We start from the raw sequence: 16,636 nt of genomic DNA on the forward strand, positions 1-16,636 counted from the left end.
ATTAACGACTTTATGTTTTGTGGTAAATTAGGCATTTTTGTATTTGTGTATGTGTATTTGTATTTTAATACATGGAGTTATATAATGTGTATTCTTTTATGTCTGACTTATTTCATTAGGATATGATTTTTAGATTCACCAGTGTTGTTACATGTATCTGGAATTCATTCCTTTCTATTGCTGAGTAGTATTCTTTAGGCTGTTGTGAATAATACCATTGTGAATGAATATCTTGTATACTAGTCTTTGTGAGAACATATGTTTTCATTTCATGGAGTACTTAGAAGGGAAATTGCTAAGTAGCATATAAGTATATGTTTACTTTTATAAGAAACTGCCCAACTTTTCCAAAGTGTCTTTACTGTTTAACATTTTCAGTAGCAATGTTTGAGAGTTCTGATTGCTTCACACGTTTGCCTGGGTTGCTTTTTTGGTTTGTTTATATGTGTGTGTGTGTGTGCGCACACACACACACACACACACACTATATCATGGTTTTTTAAAGACTAGTAAGTGTGTTCTGTATGTGGAACTTTTTTGGGTAGAAATATATATTTTTTAAATATATATATATATATATATTTTTTTAAAGATTTTTTAAATTTATTTATCAGAGAGAGAGAGGGGGAGAGAGCGAGCACAGGCAGACAGAATGGCAGGCAGAGGCAGAGGGAGAAGCAGGCTCCCCGCTGAGCAAGGAGCCCAATGTGGGACTCGATCCCAGGACGCTGGGATCATGACCTGTGCCGAAGGCAGCTGCTTAACCAACTGAGCCACCCAGGCGTCCCAAGGGTAGAAATATTTTTGTGGAGGTTGCCAGAGTTTTTTTTAGAGCAGTAGAGATGTGATCAACTTTGGATCAAACAGTCCACTCTTTGGTTCATCTTTAAAAACAAAACACTCTCTTGAGAGAGAGGATGAGAGAGAGAGCATGAGAGGGGAGAAGGTCAGAGGGAGAAGCAGACTCCCCATGGACCTGGGGGCCCTATGCAGGACTCGATCCCAGGGCTCTAGGATCATGACCTGAGCCGAAGGCAGTTGCCCAACCAACTGAGCCAACCAGGTCTCCTTATTCACCCTTTTTTACCTATAGAATTAACTCTTCAGGGACGCCTGGGTGGCTCAGTTGGTTAAGCAGCTGCCTTCGGCTCAGGTCATGATCCCAGCGTCCTGGGATCGAGTCCCACATCGGGCTCCTTGCTCGGCGGGGAGCCTGCTTCTCCCTCTGCCTCTGCCTGCCATTCTGTCTGCCTGTGCTCGCTCTCTCCCCCTCTCTCTCTCTGATAAATAAATAAAATCTTAAAAAAAAAAAAAAAAAGAATTAACTCTTCATTTAGAAGTATATCTTAAGCTTCTTAATCTCTAAAAAACTGAACGAAATAACTTTATTAATGAATTAGACTTTTGTGCAAAGAATAGTAAATATGTGACATCTTTGCTACATTCCATCAATAAATACTTCAGGACAGTGCCTCACTCCTTTTATTTTTACTTGTTTATTTTTTTAAGTATTTATTTATTTATTTATTTATTTTTCATAATCCCAAAGAGCCCCTTAAGCCCATTATGGAGCTCAAACTCACAACCCTGAGATCAGGAGTCACATGCTTTTTTGAGTGAAGCAGCCAGGTGCCCCTCAGTCCTGTTTTACTTTTTTTTGTTGTTTGTTTTTTAAAGATTCATTCATTTATTCATTCATTCATTCATTTTGGAGAGCACATGCATGTGCATGTGAGTCAGGAGAGTGGTGGAGCTAGAGGCAGAGAATCCTAACAGATTCCGTGCTAACCATGGAGTCCAATTTAGGGCCAAATCCTGGGACCCATGAGATCATGACCTGAGCCAAAATCACAAGTCCCATGCTTAACCTCCTGAGCCCCCCGGGTGCTACCCCTTATCCTTTTATTATAGATATTCTTCAAGATATATAAATATAATCTTATATAAGCCCCTTAAAACTTGAGGATTAGTATACTGGGTGCCTGGTTGCTCAGTTGGTTAACTGTCTGCCTTCAGCAGAGGTCATGATCTCAGGATCCTGGAATTGGGCTCCCTGCTCTGCGGGGAGGCTGCTTCTCCCTCTGCCCCTCCCCACCTCTTGTGCTCTCTCTCACTCTGCCATCTCTCTCAAATAAATAAACATTTTTTTTTCTTTTAAGATTTTATTTATTTATTGGTCAAGAGAAAGAGCACAAGCAGAGGGAATGGCAGGCAGAGGGAGAGGGAGAAGCAGGCTCCCCACTGAGCAAAGAGCCTGATGAGGAACTCTATCCCAGGACCCTGGGATCACAACCTGAGCCAAAGGCAGATGGCCAACTGACTGAGCCACCCAGGCATCCCCCAAATAAATAAATCTTAAAAAAAATTTATTTACTGAGAATTCTGTGTAATTAAATATGTGCAACAACTTTTAATTTCTAGAATTTTACATTTGCTTCTGTTTTTACTAGTTAATTGTCTATCTGTATACCATAGTGATGGGCCTATTAGACCTTCAGTTTTGATGTCATTTTAGTTGTGTATAATAGTGTACTAATAATACCAATTCCTAATCTCACCACATTTTGGAATATATGCTTCTAGTCCTTTTACACACACACACACACACACACACATATTCTCTCTCTCGTACATTAATGAACAAAAAAGAAATTATGTTGTGCCAATGTTTAACATGGTGTTTTCCATTTAAAAAAATCTTGTAGTTTTTTTTTCCCTATGTCAACAAACCAAATCTAAACAACTTCCTATGACTGCATAGTATTTTATTTTGGATATACTCTGGTTTTGATAGCCTGAATATTTATCAGAGAGAATTGATTATTTCCAATTTTTACTATTTTAAATGATGTTCCTATAAGTATACATATATATTTACATATCTGTTATTTCTTTAGTATAATAGCTTGAAAGAGAATTTGGGGGCCTAAGGGCATCTACATTAAAAATTTTTATGAATGGGGTGTCTGGCTGGCTCTGTCCCTTGAAGCATGTGACTCTTTATCTTGGGGTTGCAAATTCCAGCCCCACATTGGGTGTGAAGATTACTTAAAAATAAAATCTTAAAAAAATTTTTATGTAAAACACCAAGTTGCTCTCCAGGAAAGCTGTGGCAAATTATGTGGATAAAGAATATTTTCAGGATATTCTAAAATTTACTCTGTCAGAATAGCTAGAGTGATCATTGATTGCAACATGGGAAGAAAAACTGTCATCCAAAGTGTTTTTATGAAACTCTTAATGTATTTGTTTTATGACTTGTTTATTTTTATCACTAGAATTTAAGGACTTTGAGGGTAGGGGCACTATTACGTTATGTATGTACACTGTATTTTATTCTCATATTTTCAGATTTAGAATAATGCCTGGCATAGAACAGGTACTTAATAAGTATTTGAATCGTTGCATGAGTGTTCGTAGGCCCCTGGGTATATAAATCTCTTGGAGGTTTGGGCGTGGCTTATCTGTGTGGTTTTTTTTTTTTATGGCTTAGTGTTGCTATGAATTAGGGGAGAACAATGTATCTCATTGATGTTTGAGTGTGCTTGGATTACCTAACAGATTTTGTCAACTCTGAGTTGGTGAATGTATCTGTGTATATTTTTTTTTTCTTAAAATATTTTATTTATTTATTTGAAAGGGAGAGAGAGAGAGAGAGAGTGAGGCAGCAAATGCATGAACTGAGAGGAGGGAGAAGTAAACTCCCCGCTGATCAGGGAGCTTGACGTGAGGTTTGATTCCAGGACCTTGAGATCAAGAAACTGAGGGCAGATATTTAACCAACTGAGCCACTCAGGCACCCCTATTTGTGTGTATTTTAGTTAACCTTTAAGAAAAAAAATTTTTTTCTATCAACTTGATCTTATTTCAAAATGCCAGTGGCCACAACACTCAGTAATATTAGTGGGTTGTTTGTGACTCCGTTCCCTTGACACATTTACGTATGAGGCAGAAACCATTTCAGCTGCTCTGAAGGAGGAGTCCGTTGGTCTTATGATGCTGCTGGGTCCCAAAGCACTTCTGGATTCTAAGGTGGCAGAGCTTCAACAAAGAAGGGGGTCCCTGCCTCCTGTAGAGCCTAGTTAACCTTTTTTAAAAAAAGGTTTATTTATTTTAGAGGGAGCAGGTGGGGGCAGAGGGAGAGGGAGAGAGAGAATCTCAAGAAGAGACCCTGGTGAGTGCAGAGCCCCATGTGGGGTTCATGACCCTTAAATCTTGACCTGAGCTAAAATTAAGAGTTGGACACTCAATGGACTGGCCACCCAGGCGCCCCTTAATCAGCTTTTGATTGCCTTTCTTTTTAGGCATCTATGCAGAAAAGGCGTTAACATAGTAGTCTTGCTTTCTTTAGAAGGGTTTGCTTATAAGTTGGCGCTTGGCTGGCATATGAGAAATTAGATTTTGGGAGTGTTCCTACCCTTTCATAACTGATAAGATTGATTTGTTATATCTAAACTGTTTATACAGATAATATGGTTTGTATTGAGCATCTCCTTTTCTTCTGGGAGTCTGGCATTTTGGTTTATGTATTTTTTTTTTTTAAGATTTTATTTATTTATTTGACAGACATACAGAGATCACAAGTAGGCAGAGAGGCAGGCTCCCTGCTGAGCAGAGAGCCCGAAGTGGGGCTCAATTCCACGACCCTGGGATCATGACCTTGAGCCGAAGGCAGAGGCTTTAACCTACTGAGCCACCCAGGTGCCCTTGGTTTATGTTCTGATCAGTTTGTGCTAGGTAGAGGGTGCCTACATGACAAGCTCCCCAATAAAAACTTTGGGCACTGAATCTCTAATAAGCTTCCTTAATTCAATAGCATTTCACATATTTGTCATATTTCACTGCTGGAGGAATTAAGTGCCTCATGTATGACTCCATGGGGAAGAGACTCTTGGAAGCTTGTACCTGATTTTCTTCAAATCTCACCTCGCCTATGGCTTTTTCCTTTGTTGATTTTGGTTTGTACTATTTTGCTGTAACAAATTATACTTGTGAGTAGGAGTCCTATGAGTCCTGTCAGTGAATCACTGAACCCATCTTAAAGGTGCACCTTATGGAGATTGTAATCATCTTCCCACTCTGCTCTCTCTTGGACATTATGGGAACGTTCAGCAGAATGATAGTTTAATCTGTTGTAATGTGGATACAGAAATACATAATTTAAGGTGTAATTATTTAATTTTTAAAAGGATTAGAATAATAAGGGACTTATTTTTTTTTAAGATTTTATTTATTTATTTGATAGAGATTACAAGTAGTCAGAGAGGCAGGCAGAGAGAGGAGGAAGCAGATTCTCCGCAGAGCAGAGAGCCCAGTGTGGGGCTCGATCCCAGGACGTGGGGCTTGATCCCAGAACCCTGAGACCGTGACCTGAGCCGAAGGCAGAGACTTTAACCCACTGAGCCACCCAGGCACCCCTATAAGGGACTTATTTATTATACTTGATTTATTATAATCCAATTTTATAAATTTAAGTTTATACCAGATTTTATAGGGACATTTCTGTTAGGTTAAGCCACTCTTTCCCTTGTTTATTTCTTAATAGAATTGTAGTGATACTCTGAAATCCTAATTGTGTTTGTCCTGAGAAATTTGTGTTCTAGGAAAAGGATATTGTTGCTTCAGCTATTCTCTTATTTGCCTCTGTTATGCAAGGTTCTTGTTGTTTATTTTAGATAGTTCATTTTGACACTTAGATAAACAGAAGCCAAACACACAAACATACCCAGAATTAGTCCCTGAACTTTGTTCTAGGGTAAAGATAAGGCATTTAGACTTCTCCAGTACAGATAAATAATGTCACAGCTACTGAAAAATGGGTGTTATGTGACTCTTGGATTGTTTAGATGGACAGTGAAAGTTTTCTTTTTTTACACATTTCTCAGTGATGTTTTATGAGCAATTACTTACTCATTAACTTGTGAACTTATTTTTGCCAAATGAACCATTCAAGATGGGGACCACAATTTATAAGCACATATACTGAAGTTATTCTTTAAAAAGTCTTAGTACATGAGAACGCTACAAAATTTATTCATTGGAGAAGCAGGCTTTCACAAAAGTGGGAAATTTTAACTTTTCAAATGGACAGTGAAAGTCTTAAAAAATCCTGCCAACAAAGCTGAAGAGAAAACTTACATTCATCCATAGGACCTGCTTTTTTTTTTTTTTTTTAAAGATTTTATTTATTTATTTGACAGAGAGAGAGATCACAATTAGGCAGAGAGACAGACAGAGAGAGAGATGAGGAGAAGCAGGCTCCCTGCTGAGCAGAGAGCCCCATGCGGGACTCGATCCCAGGCCCCTGGGACCATGACCCAAGCCGAAGGCAGAGGCCCAAGCCACTGAGCCACCCAGGCGCCCCCATAGGACCTGCTTTTAAAAGGATTATAGATTTGACTTAATAAAACATCTTTATATATCAGTTGTTCACAACATGCAAAAAGTTTCTCTTTCTTGTTGAGCTTTGTACGTGTTTCTGCTTTTTAATAAATGGACTTAGTTGAAGTATAAACTGCGTATGTTTAAACTGTAAAATCTGATGAATTTTTGTAATGTATATACTCATGAACACCCCCCACAATCAACATAGAACATTTTCATCATCTCTCAAAGATTCTGTGTGCCCTTCTGTAGTCTGTTTTTCACCTCTGCCACTAGCATGAGGCAACCACTGATCTGCTTTAGATAACTCTGTATTTTCTAGGATTTCATATAAATGGGATTTTCATATTAATGAAATTCTATGATCTCATGTATAGTGTTTTTCACAGTGACACCATTTTCACAATGATATTGAAATTCATCCATATTGTTCCATGTGTCAATAGTTTATTCCTTTTACTGCTTAGCAGCATTATGTGGATATATTACATTTTGTTGTTCCATTCACTAATTTTTGGATTTGGATTGCTTCCATTTTGGGGGCTATTATAAAGCTACTATTGTACTTGTTTTTGCATGGACATTCATTTTTCTTTTGCTGGTATGCCCTACCTTTTGTTCACTTGAAAAAATAATTCTAGTAATACTTCTTGTCCTTGGCAAAAAAATAGGGGAAGGAAACACATCAATTATTTACTTATTCAGTAAATATATATTGAATGCTGGGCATAATGCCATGTGCTAAAAACACAGTAGTGTACAAGAATTCAGATCCTGCTGCCACAGAGTTTACAATTTGGTGAGTTAAGCCAGGCATATTACAATAGTTAGTGTAGAGATTTTGTGAAGAATGGAATGCTATAGAGCATATAATATGGGTTCCCCCATCACTGGTCTGGGGTGATTAGGGAAAGATTCTTTGAAGAAAAAAAGTTAAGATGAGTGGGAGTTAAGTAAATTATGCATTCCAGGTAGAGGGAATAGAATTAACAGAGACTCTTAGGTGAGAAAGATGGTACTCTCGGGCCTCTGTTGGGGTGAAGGTAGAGGGATTTGCAGTTGCTAGATCATGCAGGCACTTATATACCATCTTAAGCACTCTGGAAATGAAAATCAAACAAAGAAGTAACATGGTTCAGTTATGGATCTCAGCTCAATTTATACCGTGGTCAGCTTTTTTGAGTAAGTACTTTATAGTCTCTTCATTTCCAAAAATTTTACCTTTCCGCTTTAATTCTATTGATTACTTTTAATCATAAGCTTTAGGAAGGGATGCTGTTAATTCTTTTAAGTTTTGGTAAAGAGTGCTATCAGGAAGATGAGCAGAACATTGGAATAAAACTGAAATCCTCCTCATTTTATTTTCTTATTTATTTCTGATAAAGTAAAATTTAAATATCAAGATACTAGTGGAATACTAATGTTTTAAACTTCCATTTATCTAAGAAAAAAGGCTATTTGCAGGAAATAAATTTTGCAAGAGACCTGATATATAATTCTTGGTTACAGTCTGATGACCTTTTCTAACCTAGTAAGATGTTAAGATACTAAGAACTCTTTTATAGTACTTTCTCTGAGGCTAGGAAAATGAAATCTTTTTGGAGGAGCAGGATTGTTGTAACAGTTTACGGTTGTACTTTAAAAAATAAAAGCAAAAAGTGAGTATAATCTCAAGCTATTTTTGTTTATATGTAGTGCCTGATATATAAACTACTAGAGCTGCACTATCTAATATAGGCACAAAGCTATATTAGCTTGTCATAACAAAATTCCCTAGATTGAATGGCTTAAACAACAGGAATTTATTTCTCACAGTTCTAGAGGCTGGGAAGTCCAAGTTCAAGGTGCTGGCTCATTCATTTCCCAGTTAAACTCTCTCTTCCTGGTTTGTAGATGCCTATCTTCTGGCTGTGTTCTCACATGGTGGAGAGGGATGGGGGAGAGACAGGAAGCAAGCTGTCTGATTTTTCTTCTTCTAAGGGCACTAATCCCGTCATCAAAGTCTTACCCTCATGATTTCAACTAAACCTGATTACCTCCCAAAGGCTTCGTCTCTGAACACCATCATAGTGAATTTTGAGGAGGAATAAGTCCATAGCAGTCTCTGTTTAAATTTGTATTTAAATTAGTTGAAGTTAATGGGGTACCTTGGTGGCCCAGTTGGTTAAGCATCCGACTCTTGATTTTGGCTTAGGTCCTGATCTCAGGGTGGTGAGATCAAGCCCCTTGTCAGGCTCTGTGCTCAGTGCAGTCTGCTTGTCCCCCTCTCTCTGTTCCTCCCCTTGTGCGCATGCTTGCTCTCTCTCAGATAAATAAATGAAAAAAATCGTTGAAAAAAATTGATTGAAGTTAAACAGTAAAAAACTTTAGTTCCTAGTTGCATTAACCATATTTCAAGTGCTTAATAGCCATATGTAGCTAGTGACAATTTTATTGGGCAGTACAGATTATAGAGTATTTCTGTCTTTGCAGAAAATTATACTGCATAGACAGTGTCTTTAGTGCTTTCAAGATCATTATGGATCATAAGAAAGATGTTAGTACTATTTTGGGTTAAGAGACAAAGCTCTGATTGCATCTACCTTGGAGTCTGCTCTCCTCAGTGAACACCTACATAATGGACTCTTTTAGAAAGTAGTGTTTTTTGTTTGGGTGCAGTGATTAGTTTTATTTTAAAGTTTTTGTTTTTGTTTTGAAAGCCTCCTGCTTGCTGTGTTATTATCCTAGTGGGTTCTTTTGTATAATTTTTACTTTAAAGTAGTTTTGCTAATTGTTTCAGATCTGATCAGAAAGATTGTTTCTATATATAGAGCACTTTTCAAAGCTCATTCCTACATCTCTGCAAGCCATGGTGAACCTGGGTTTGGAGATGGCTGTCTCCTAGAAGGTGCAGAGTAGTATGAACTCTTCTTTCTAATAACAATAAATGTATGAGTTGGTTGGCATTCTTCCTTTCCTCCTCCCTTCCCTTCCTTCCTTCCTTTTTGTCTTTATTTTTTTTAATGTGCTACATACCAATTTGTTAATTTTAGAGGGGTATATACCTTTCTAGTAACCCTATATTGCTGTCCTTCAAATTGCCCGTTTTCAAAATGGATTTATTGTCTATGTGTCCACACTAGTATTATTAGCACCTGATCCAAAATAATGAATGACATTTTTAAAGTATTTATTCATTTATTTAAATAACTATACACCCAACATGGGGCTTGAGCTCATGATCCTGAGATCAAGAGTCGCATGCTCTTCCAACCCAGCCAGCCAGGTGCCTCAAAATAATGAATGAGATGAAACTTCATGTTGTAAGATTTTGAGCTAGAACAATAGCCTTGTGTTTGTTTTGGGTTTTGTATATTGTGGTGGTCATATCTAGTTCAGTTATTTATTGCTTCAGACAGTGCAGGGTTTTTTGTTTCTTCTGACACAATTTTTGTAACTGTGAAGGTGCTCTCTAATTATTCATTGAACAAACTTTGAACCAATGATAATTGTCTTGTAAATACTTTACTATCTCATACAGCATTTAGCATAGTTCTGTATATGTATTGGTCACCGAGTCAGTTATTTATTAATGTGTGCTCCCTATAAGTATTATACTGAGACATCTATTTCTAGATTTTTTATAAGTGGAGATCTGATTTTAGAATAGCAGAGAATATTTGAAAAATTAGCCATTTATAAACTATCAAATAATAAAATTTTATAATAAAGTCCCATGTAATAGATCTTGATATTGGCTCTATTATAGGAATATATATTACTATAACTCATTTACGTGGATATGAGTTAACAGTTTCTTATGACAATCATATGTTTCTGGTGATTTCTTCAAGAATATGTATCAGTAATGTTTTTGGAATAAAAGAGGAAAGAAAAATAATAAAATACATCAATTTATTTTTAGAAAGCTATGGTTTCATTTTTTTTTTTTTAAAGATTTCTTTATTTGAAAGAGAGAGTGTGCACGTGCCCACGTATACAAGTGGGGGAAGGGGCAGAGGGAAAGAATCTCAAGCAGGCTCCCTGCTGAGCAGGGAGCCTGACTCTTAGGATCCATGAGATCATGACCTGAGCTGAAACCAAGAGTCAGACATTTAACTGACTAAACCACCCAGGTGCCCCATGGTTTCTTTTTTCTTTATTCTTCTTTTGATTGCTACAGATAAGCCATTGAGATCTTTGGAAACATGGTAATTCTCCTCAAACTTTCATTTCCCAAACCAGTATCAAACAATAGAACGAGGTACTTCTCAAAGAATGACAACAACAACAAAAAACATAGGTTACAAATGGGTTCCGGGCTGGCCCAGTAAGTAGAGCATGCAACTCTTTTTTTTTTTTTTAATGTTTTATTTATTTATTTGAGAGCAAGAGAGCTGAAGGCAGATGCTTAACTGGCACCCAGGTGTCTGAGCATGCAACTCTTAATCTCAGGGTTGTGAGTTCAAGCTCCATGTTGGTTATAGAGTCTACTTAAAATGAAAAAAAAAAAAAAACCCCAAAAAACACCACAGGTTACAAAGTTCTGTTTTTTTAAGTAAATGGTGGGACATCTTCAGTTTAAATGGCATGATAATATATTGTCAGTTCTGTATAATGTTACTTTCTTGGGGAAAACATTCATTTAACATATCTATAAAACTGATTTTTTTAATGGAAACAACCTAAAATTTTATAAATTTTTTATTCTAATATTTATTTAATAGCTAATTTAATTTAATTTAATATTTAATTTAATTCTAAATAAAAATTTTTAAATTCTATTAACATAGGATGTATTGTTTGCTTCAGGGTACAGGTCTGTGATTCATCAGCCTTACACAATTCACAGCACTCATCATAGCACATACCCTCCCCATTGTCCATCATATAGCCACCCCATCCTTCCCACCCCTTCCCTGTCCAGCAACCCTGTTTGTTTCCTGAGATTAAGAGTCTCTTATGGTTTGTCTCCCTTTCTGATTTCATCTTGTTTCGTTTTTCCCTCCCTTCCCCTATGATCCTCTGTCTTAGTTCTCAAATTCCTCATATCAGGGAGATCATATGATAATTGTCTTACTCTGATTGACTTGTTTCACTTAGCATAATACCCTCCAGTTCCATCCACGTCATTGCAAATGGCAAGATTTCATTTTTTGATGGCTGCATAATATTCCATGGTGTGTGTGTGTGTACACACACACACACACACACACACACCCCACATCTTCTTTATCCATCCTTTGATGGACATCTAGGCTCTTTCCATAGTTTGGCTATTGTGGACATTGCTGCATAAACATTGGGGTACGTGTGCTCCTTCGGATCAGTACATTTGTATCTTTAGGTAAACTGATTTTTAAAAAATTTGAGTGCTTCATTTCCTTGTTTTCTTTGTCAGTGCCTCCTGTTAGAATTTGGCTCTGCCCTATTTCAAACTCTCCTTTTTAGTCCTTCTGTATCTTTGAGTTTAACAGATATTCAAAGTAGATGCTAGCCAAGATGTAATCATTTCTTTCATCTTCACATTTCTCTTTATTTCAGTTGCCTTTTATTTGACATGTGTATTTTTTACATTCTTTAAACCAATTTTCTTATTTATTTTGTTCTTCAGTATGTATCTGCCTATAAGTAAACTGTTATTTATAACTACAGTTTTCATGTCTTCCAAATCTCTCCAGTGTATAAATTGATTATCACTAAGTTCTAAAAAGCTTTTGTAGAGTTAGTTTGAAAAAGCTGTTTTCTATAATTGTGTACAATTTCTGGAGTTTTACATTAATTGGCCTAACTTCTGTGCTATATATCTTGAAGATGGAAAAAGTGTAGGCTGTTCTCAAAATGTTGGAGTGAGAAAGTATGATGTCCTGTTGCCAAAAATAAGGTTATTTTCATACTGTCTCTGCTAGAACTCTTGCTTTAAGCATTTCCCTTTAAGTGAATTCCCTTTCTTTGTGAAGGTCTAGTTTTTTGAATAACTGCTTATCAAACTTTTTGTCAGCTACCACCTGGCTATTCTCATCCAGAATATTCACACTCAAACCACTTCTAGTTATTTGGCAAACATGATTTATTCAATAGAATTTTACTCAATTCTGTTAAATAAAAATATGAAAAGTACTTATCATGAGAAATGGAACAATATTTGTAATTCTTGGGGATTGATTCTGCATTTGAAAATTATATGAAGTTAAACAAAAAAGGCCATAGTATTTAAATTGTTTGGCATTAGAATACCCATGCTATTAAGAAAAAGTTAACCATAAGAGGACTTTCCCATTTCTTCCTTCGTTCCTTCTCTCCTTCCTTCCTTTCTTTCTTCCTTCCTTTTTCTTTTTTCTTTTCTCTTTCTTTCTCTCTCTTCTTTCTCTTTTTCTTTTTTCTCTCTTTCTCTCTCTTTTCTTTCTTTCTTTCTCTCTCTTTCTTTCATTGAGCCTCATGCCCAAAGTGGGGCTTGAATTTACAACCCTGAGATCAAGAATCACATACACATTCTACTGACTGAGCCAGTCAGGTCCCCAAGAGTACTCTTAAACAAGGAGGAAGAACATTCTTGTACTTAACATCTTGACAGGTATAATTAAAAATTCGGTAAATTTTGATGACTCTCATAAGCAATAATGTTTAAATTAAAAAAAAAAAAAAGTTTCAAGGTGCCTGGGTGGCTCAGTGGTTGGGCCTCTGCCTTCAGCTTGGGTCATGATCTCAGGGTCCTGGGATCGAGCCCCGCATCAGACTCTCTGCTCATTGGGGAGCCTGCTCCCCCTCCCCGACTGCCCACTTCTCTGCCCACTTGTGATCTCTCTCTCTCTCTCTCTGTCAAATAAATAAAATCTTAAAAAAAAAAAAGGTTTCAGAGTTCTATATACTACATTTTATTTAGGTTTTTTTTTTTTTCTTTTAAAGTAAACTCTGCCCCCAGTGTGGGCCTCAAACCCATGACCCCAAGATCAAGAGTCATATGCTCTACTGACTGAGCCAGCTAGGTGCCCTAATTTCATGCAGGTTTTAAAGATTTTAATTAATTAACTAGTTAATTTAAGAGAGAGCACGTCCACACACATGCGGACAGGCACACACACAAGGAGCAGGGGGAAGGGCAGCGGGGAGAAGAGGGAAAAACAGTGTCTGCTCTGGGTATAGAGAACCTGCCTGGGGCTCAATATCACTACCTGGAGATCATGACCTAAGCTGAAATCAAGAGCCTCACACTCAACTGACTGAGCCACCGAGGTACCTCCTCATAGAGATTTTTAAAACACCCTCGAGGGGCACCTGGCTGGCTCAGTTGGTAAAGTATGTGACTCTTGATCTCAGAGTTAAAAGTTTGAGCCCCATGTTGGGTGTAGGGATTACTTAAAATCTTTAATATTCATGAAAGTACCTTCAAACAATGCCAAGTACTATTTATGGGTATATATGTAGTAAAAATATAAAACAGTAGATGTAAAGGTTAAACACAGATTTCATGAGTGTGGTTACTTTTCAAGAAACTGGATCAGGGAAAGGGTCTAGATAAATTTCTGGGTGTGAACATAACATTTAGAATATATTCAGAGCTATTTAAACCCCAAATATTATGTGTTAGATCTGGATGATGTGTACTATGGATAATGGCATACTTTTTGGTGGTTTGGAAATTTTTGTATTAGAAAGGAAAAAAAATCAAAAGGAAAAATAAAATTAGTATTAAAGAAAATAAAGAAACAGACATGGTACATACTATAAAACTGAATAAGAGTCCTGAAAGAACAACTTCAATGGCTCTCACAGAAGTAGAGGAAAATACAAAAACAATGAAATAGAATATACTGATTTGGGAGACTGTGTGTTCATAATATTACTGTCATTTCTGAAACAGATAAGACAAAGGAATGAAAACAGTTATCAAAGCATAAGTATTGTTTTCCTATTCTCAAAGAAGACCAAACTCTTTACATTGAAAGGATTCAATGAGTGTCAAATATATAGTACAAAGAAAACAAGGTCAAGCCTCTGCCTTGGGCTTAGGTCATGATCTTAGGGTCCTGGGATCCCGGGGCTCTCTGCTCAACAGGAAGCTTGCTTACTCCTCTCTGCCTGCCTCTCAGCCTCTTTGTGATTTCTCTGTCTGGCAAATAAATAAATAAAATCTAAAAAAAAAAAAAAAAAAGAGGGAGGGAGAGAACAGTACTTAGATACCTGCTAATAAATTGTTGGGATTAAAAAGAAAAAAGAAAATTAAATCTATAAACATTTGTATTAGTCTACCATTCCCTGGTTGGTGAAAAGGAACTAAAATCAAGCTTTGCCTCTGATGCTCATTATGAGCTGTGCTAACAGTTTTGACACAAAAATGAAGATTCCAGGATAAAGGAAAAGCAAGGAAACATGAGTTGGGTTCTTTTTAGTGTATTTTTAAAAATTAACATATAATGTATTATTTGCTTCAGGGGTACAGGTCTGTGAATCATCAGTCTTATACAATTCACAGCACTCACCATAGCACATACCTTCCCCAATGTCCATAACCCAGCCACCCTATCCCTCCCCTCCCCCAACCCCCAGAAATCCTCAGTTTGTTTCCTGAGACTAAGAGTCTCTTATGGTTTGTCTCCCTCCCTGGTCCCATCTTGTTTTATTTTTTTCCCTCCCTACCCTCCTCAACCCCCCTGCCCTGCCTCTCTAATTCCTCAAATCAGAGAGATCATATGATAATTGTCTTTCTCTGATTGGCTTATTTCACATAGCATAATACTTTATAGTCTAGTTCCATCCACGTTGTTGCAAATGGCAAGATTTCAGAAACATGAGTTTTAAACTAGAAGCAGCAGTTCATTTGACAGTAAGAATTGACTTGATTCAATTTATTACCTAAATGGTAAAGAAAATAAAAAATCACATATTTTTACATTCTCTTAGTTATTTGACAAACATATTCATATAATTTGAATTAATTATTTATATATTACTTTTTCCTATCTCCTTAAGGGTCAGGAATCATATAATAAATTTCCTTGGTACCTCCCTACTATGGGGAGTGAGGTAGCATTTTGGAGAGGATGGTTCTTTTACTAGGAAAGCTATTTTGCATAATGCAGAACATTTAGTACCTCTGGCTATTGGACTTAAAGCATAACAAAGACCCCTCAGTCATTGTGACAACCAAAACAAAACAAACAAACAAAATACAGGCCTACATTGGAAATATTGTGGTGGGTTCCAGATCACAGCAATAAAGTGAACATCACAATAAAGTGAATCAAATGAATTTCTTGATTTTCCAGTGCATATAAAAGTTGTGTTTATGCGATATTATAGTCTATTACATGTACAATAGCATTACATCTAAAAAGTAATATTCATACCATAATTTAAATCTATTTTATTGCTAAAATATACTGATCCTCCTCTGAGCTTTTGATGAATCATTTTTTTGCTGATGGAGGGTCTTGCCTTGGTGTTCATGTCTGCTGACTGATCAGGGTGGTGGTTGCTGAAGGTTGGATGTCTGTGGCAATTTCTTAAAATAAGACAACAATGAAGTTGACCTCATCAGTTAACTTCCTTTCAAGGATAATTTCTCTGTTGCACATGATGCTGTTTGATAGCATTTTAGTCCACAGTAGAATTCTTTCAAAAATGTGATCAATCCTCTCAAACTCTGCCACTCCTTATCAGCTAAGTTTATGTAATATTCTAAATCTTTTGTTGTCATTTCAATAATCTTCACAGTGTCTTCATCAGGAGCAGATCTATCTTAAGAAACCACTTTCTTTGCTCATCTGTAAAAAGCCAATTCCTCATCTATACAAGTTTTATCATGTAATTATAGCAGTTTAGTCACATCTTCAGGCTTTATTTCTAATTCTAGTTCTCTTAGATTTTCGCCACTTTTGCAGTTACTTCTTCCACTGAGGCCTTGAACTACTCAGAATTGTCCATGAGAGTTGGAATGTTCCAAACTCTTGTTCATTTCAATATTTTGACCTCTTCCCATGAATCATGAGTGTTCTTAATGGCATCTCAAATGGTGAATCCTTCCCAGAAGATTTTCAATTTACTTTGTCCAAATCCATCAGAGAAATCACTGTTTATGACAGGCACAGCCATAGTAAATGTATTTCTTAAATAATAAGACTTGATAGTCAAAATGACTCTTGCATTTACGGGCTACAGAATGGATTATGTGTTAATAGGCATGAAAGCAGCATTAATCTCTGTTCATCTCCACCAGAAGTCTTGGGTCACCATGTGTATTGTCAATGAGCATGAAATTTTTTTTTCTGAGCAA

General features: G+C 36.7%; 1 protein-coding gene across 2 annotated transcripts in view; it reads left to right on the forward strand.

Moving 5' to 3' along the window:
- The window catches only part of BMPR2 (bone morphogenetic protein receptor type 2), a 207,957-nt gene that overhangs the window by 81,923 nt on the left and 109,398 nt on the right, over positions 1-16,636 (forward strand). The window contains exon 1 of one of the 2 annotated variants that reach the window (XM_032354462.1): positions 7,124-7,566. The exons of the other annotated variant lie outside the window; for it this stretch is intronic. Within the exon in view, the coding sequence (XP_032210353.1) occupies positions 7,491-7,566 (76 nt within the window). The 5' untranslated portion in view covers positions 7,124-7,490. Of the gene's footprint in view, positions 1-7,123; positions 7,567-16,636 lie in introns of those variants that run through there. 2 annotated transcript variants of the gene reach the window in all.

Source organism: Mustela erminea, chromosome 8 (genome assembly GCF_009829155.1).
Source record: "Mustela erminea isolate mMusErm1 chromosome 8, mMusErm1.Pri, whole genome shotgun sequence".
Lineage (NCBI taxonomy): Eukaryota > Metazoa > Chordata > Mammalia > Carnivora > Mustelidae > Mustela > Mustela erminea.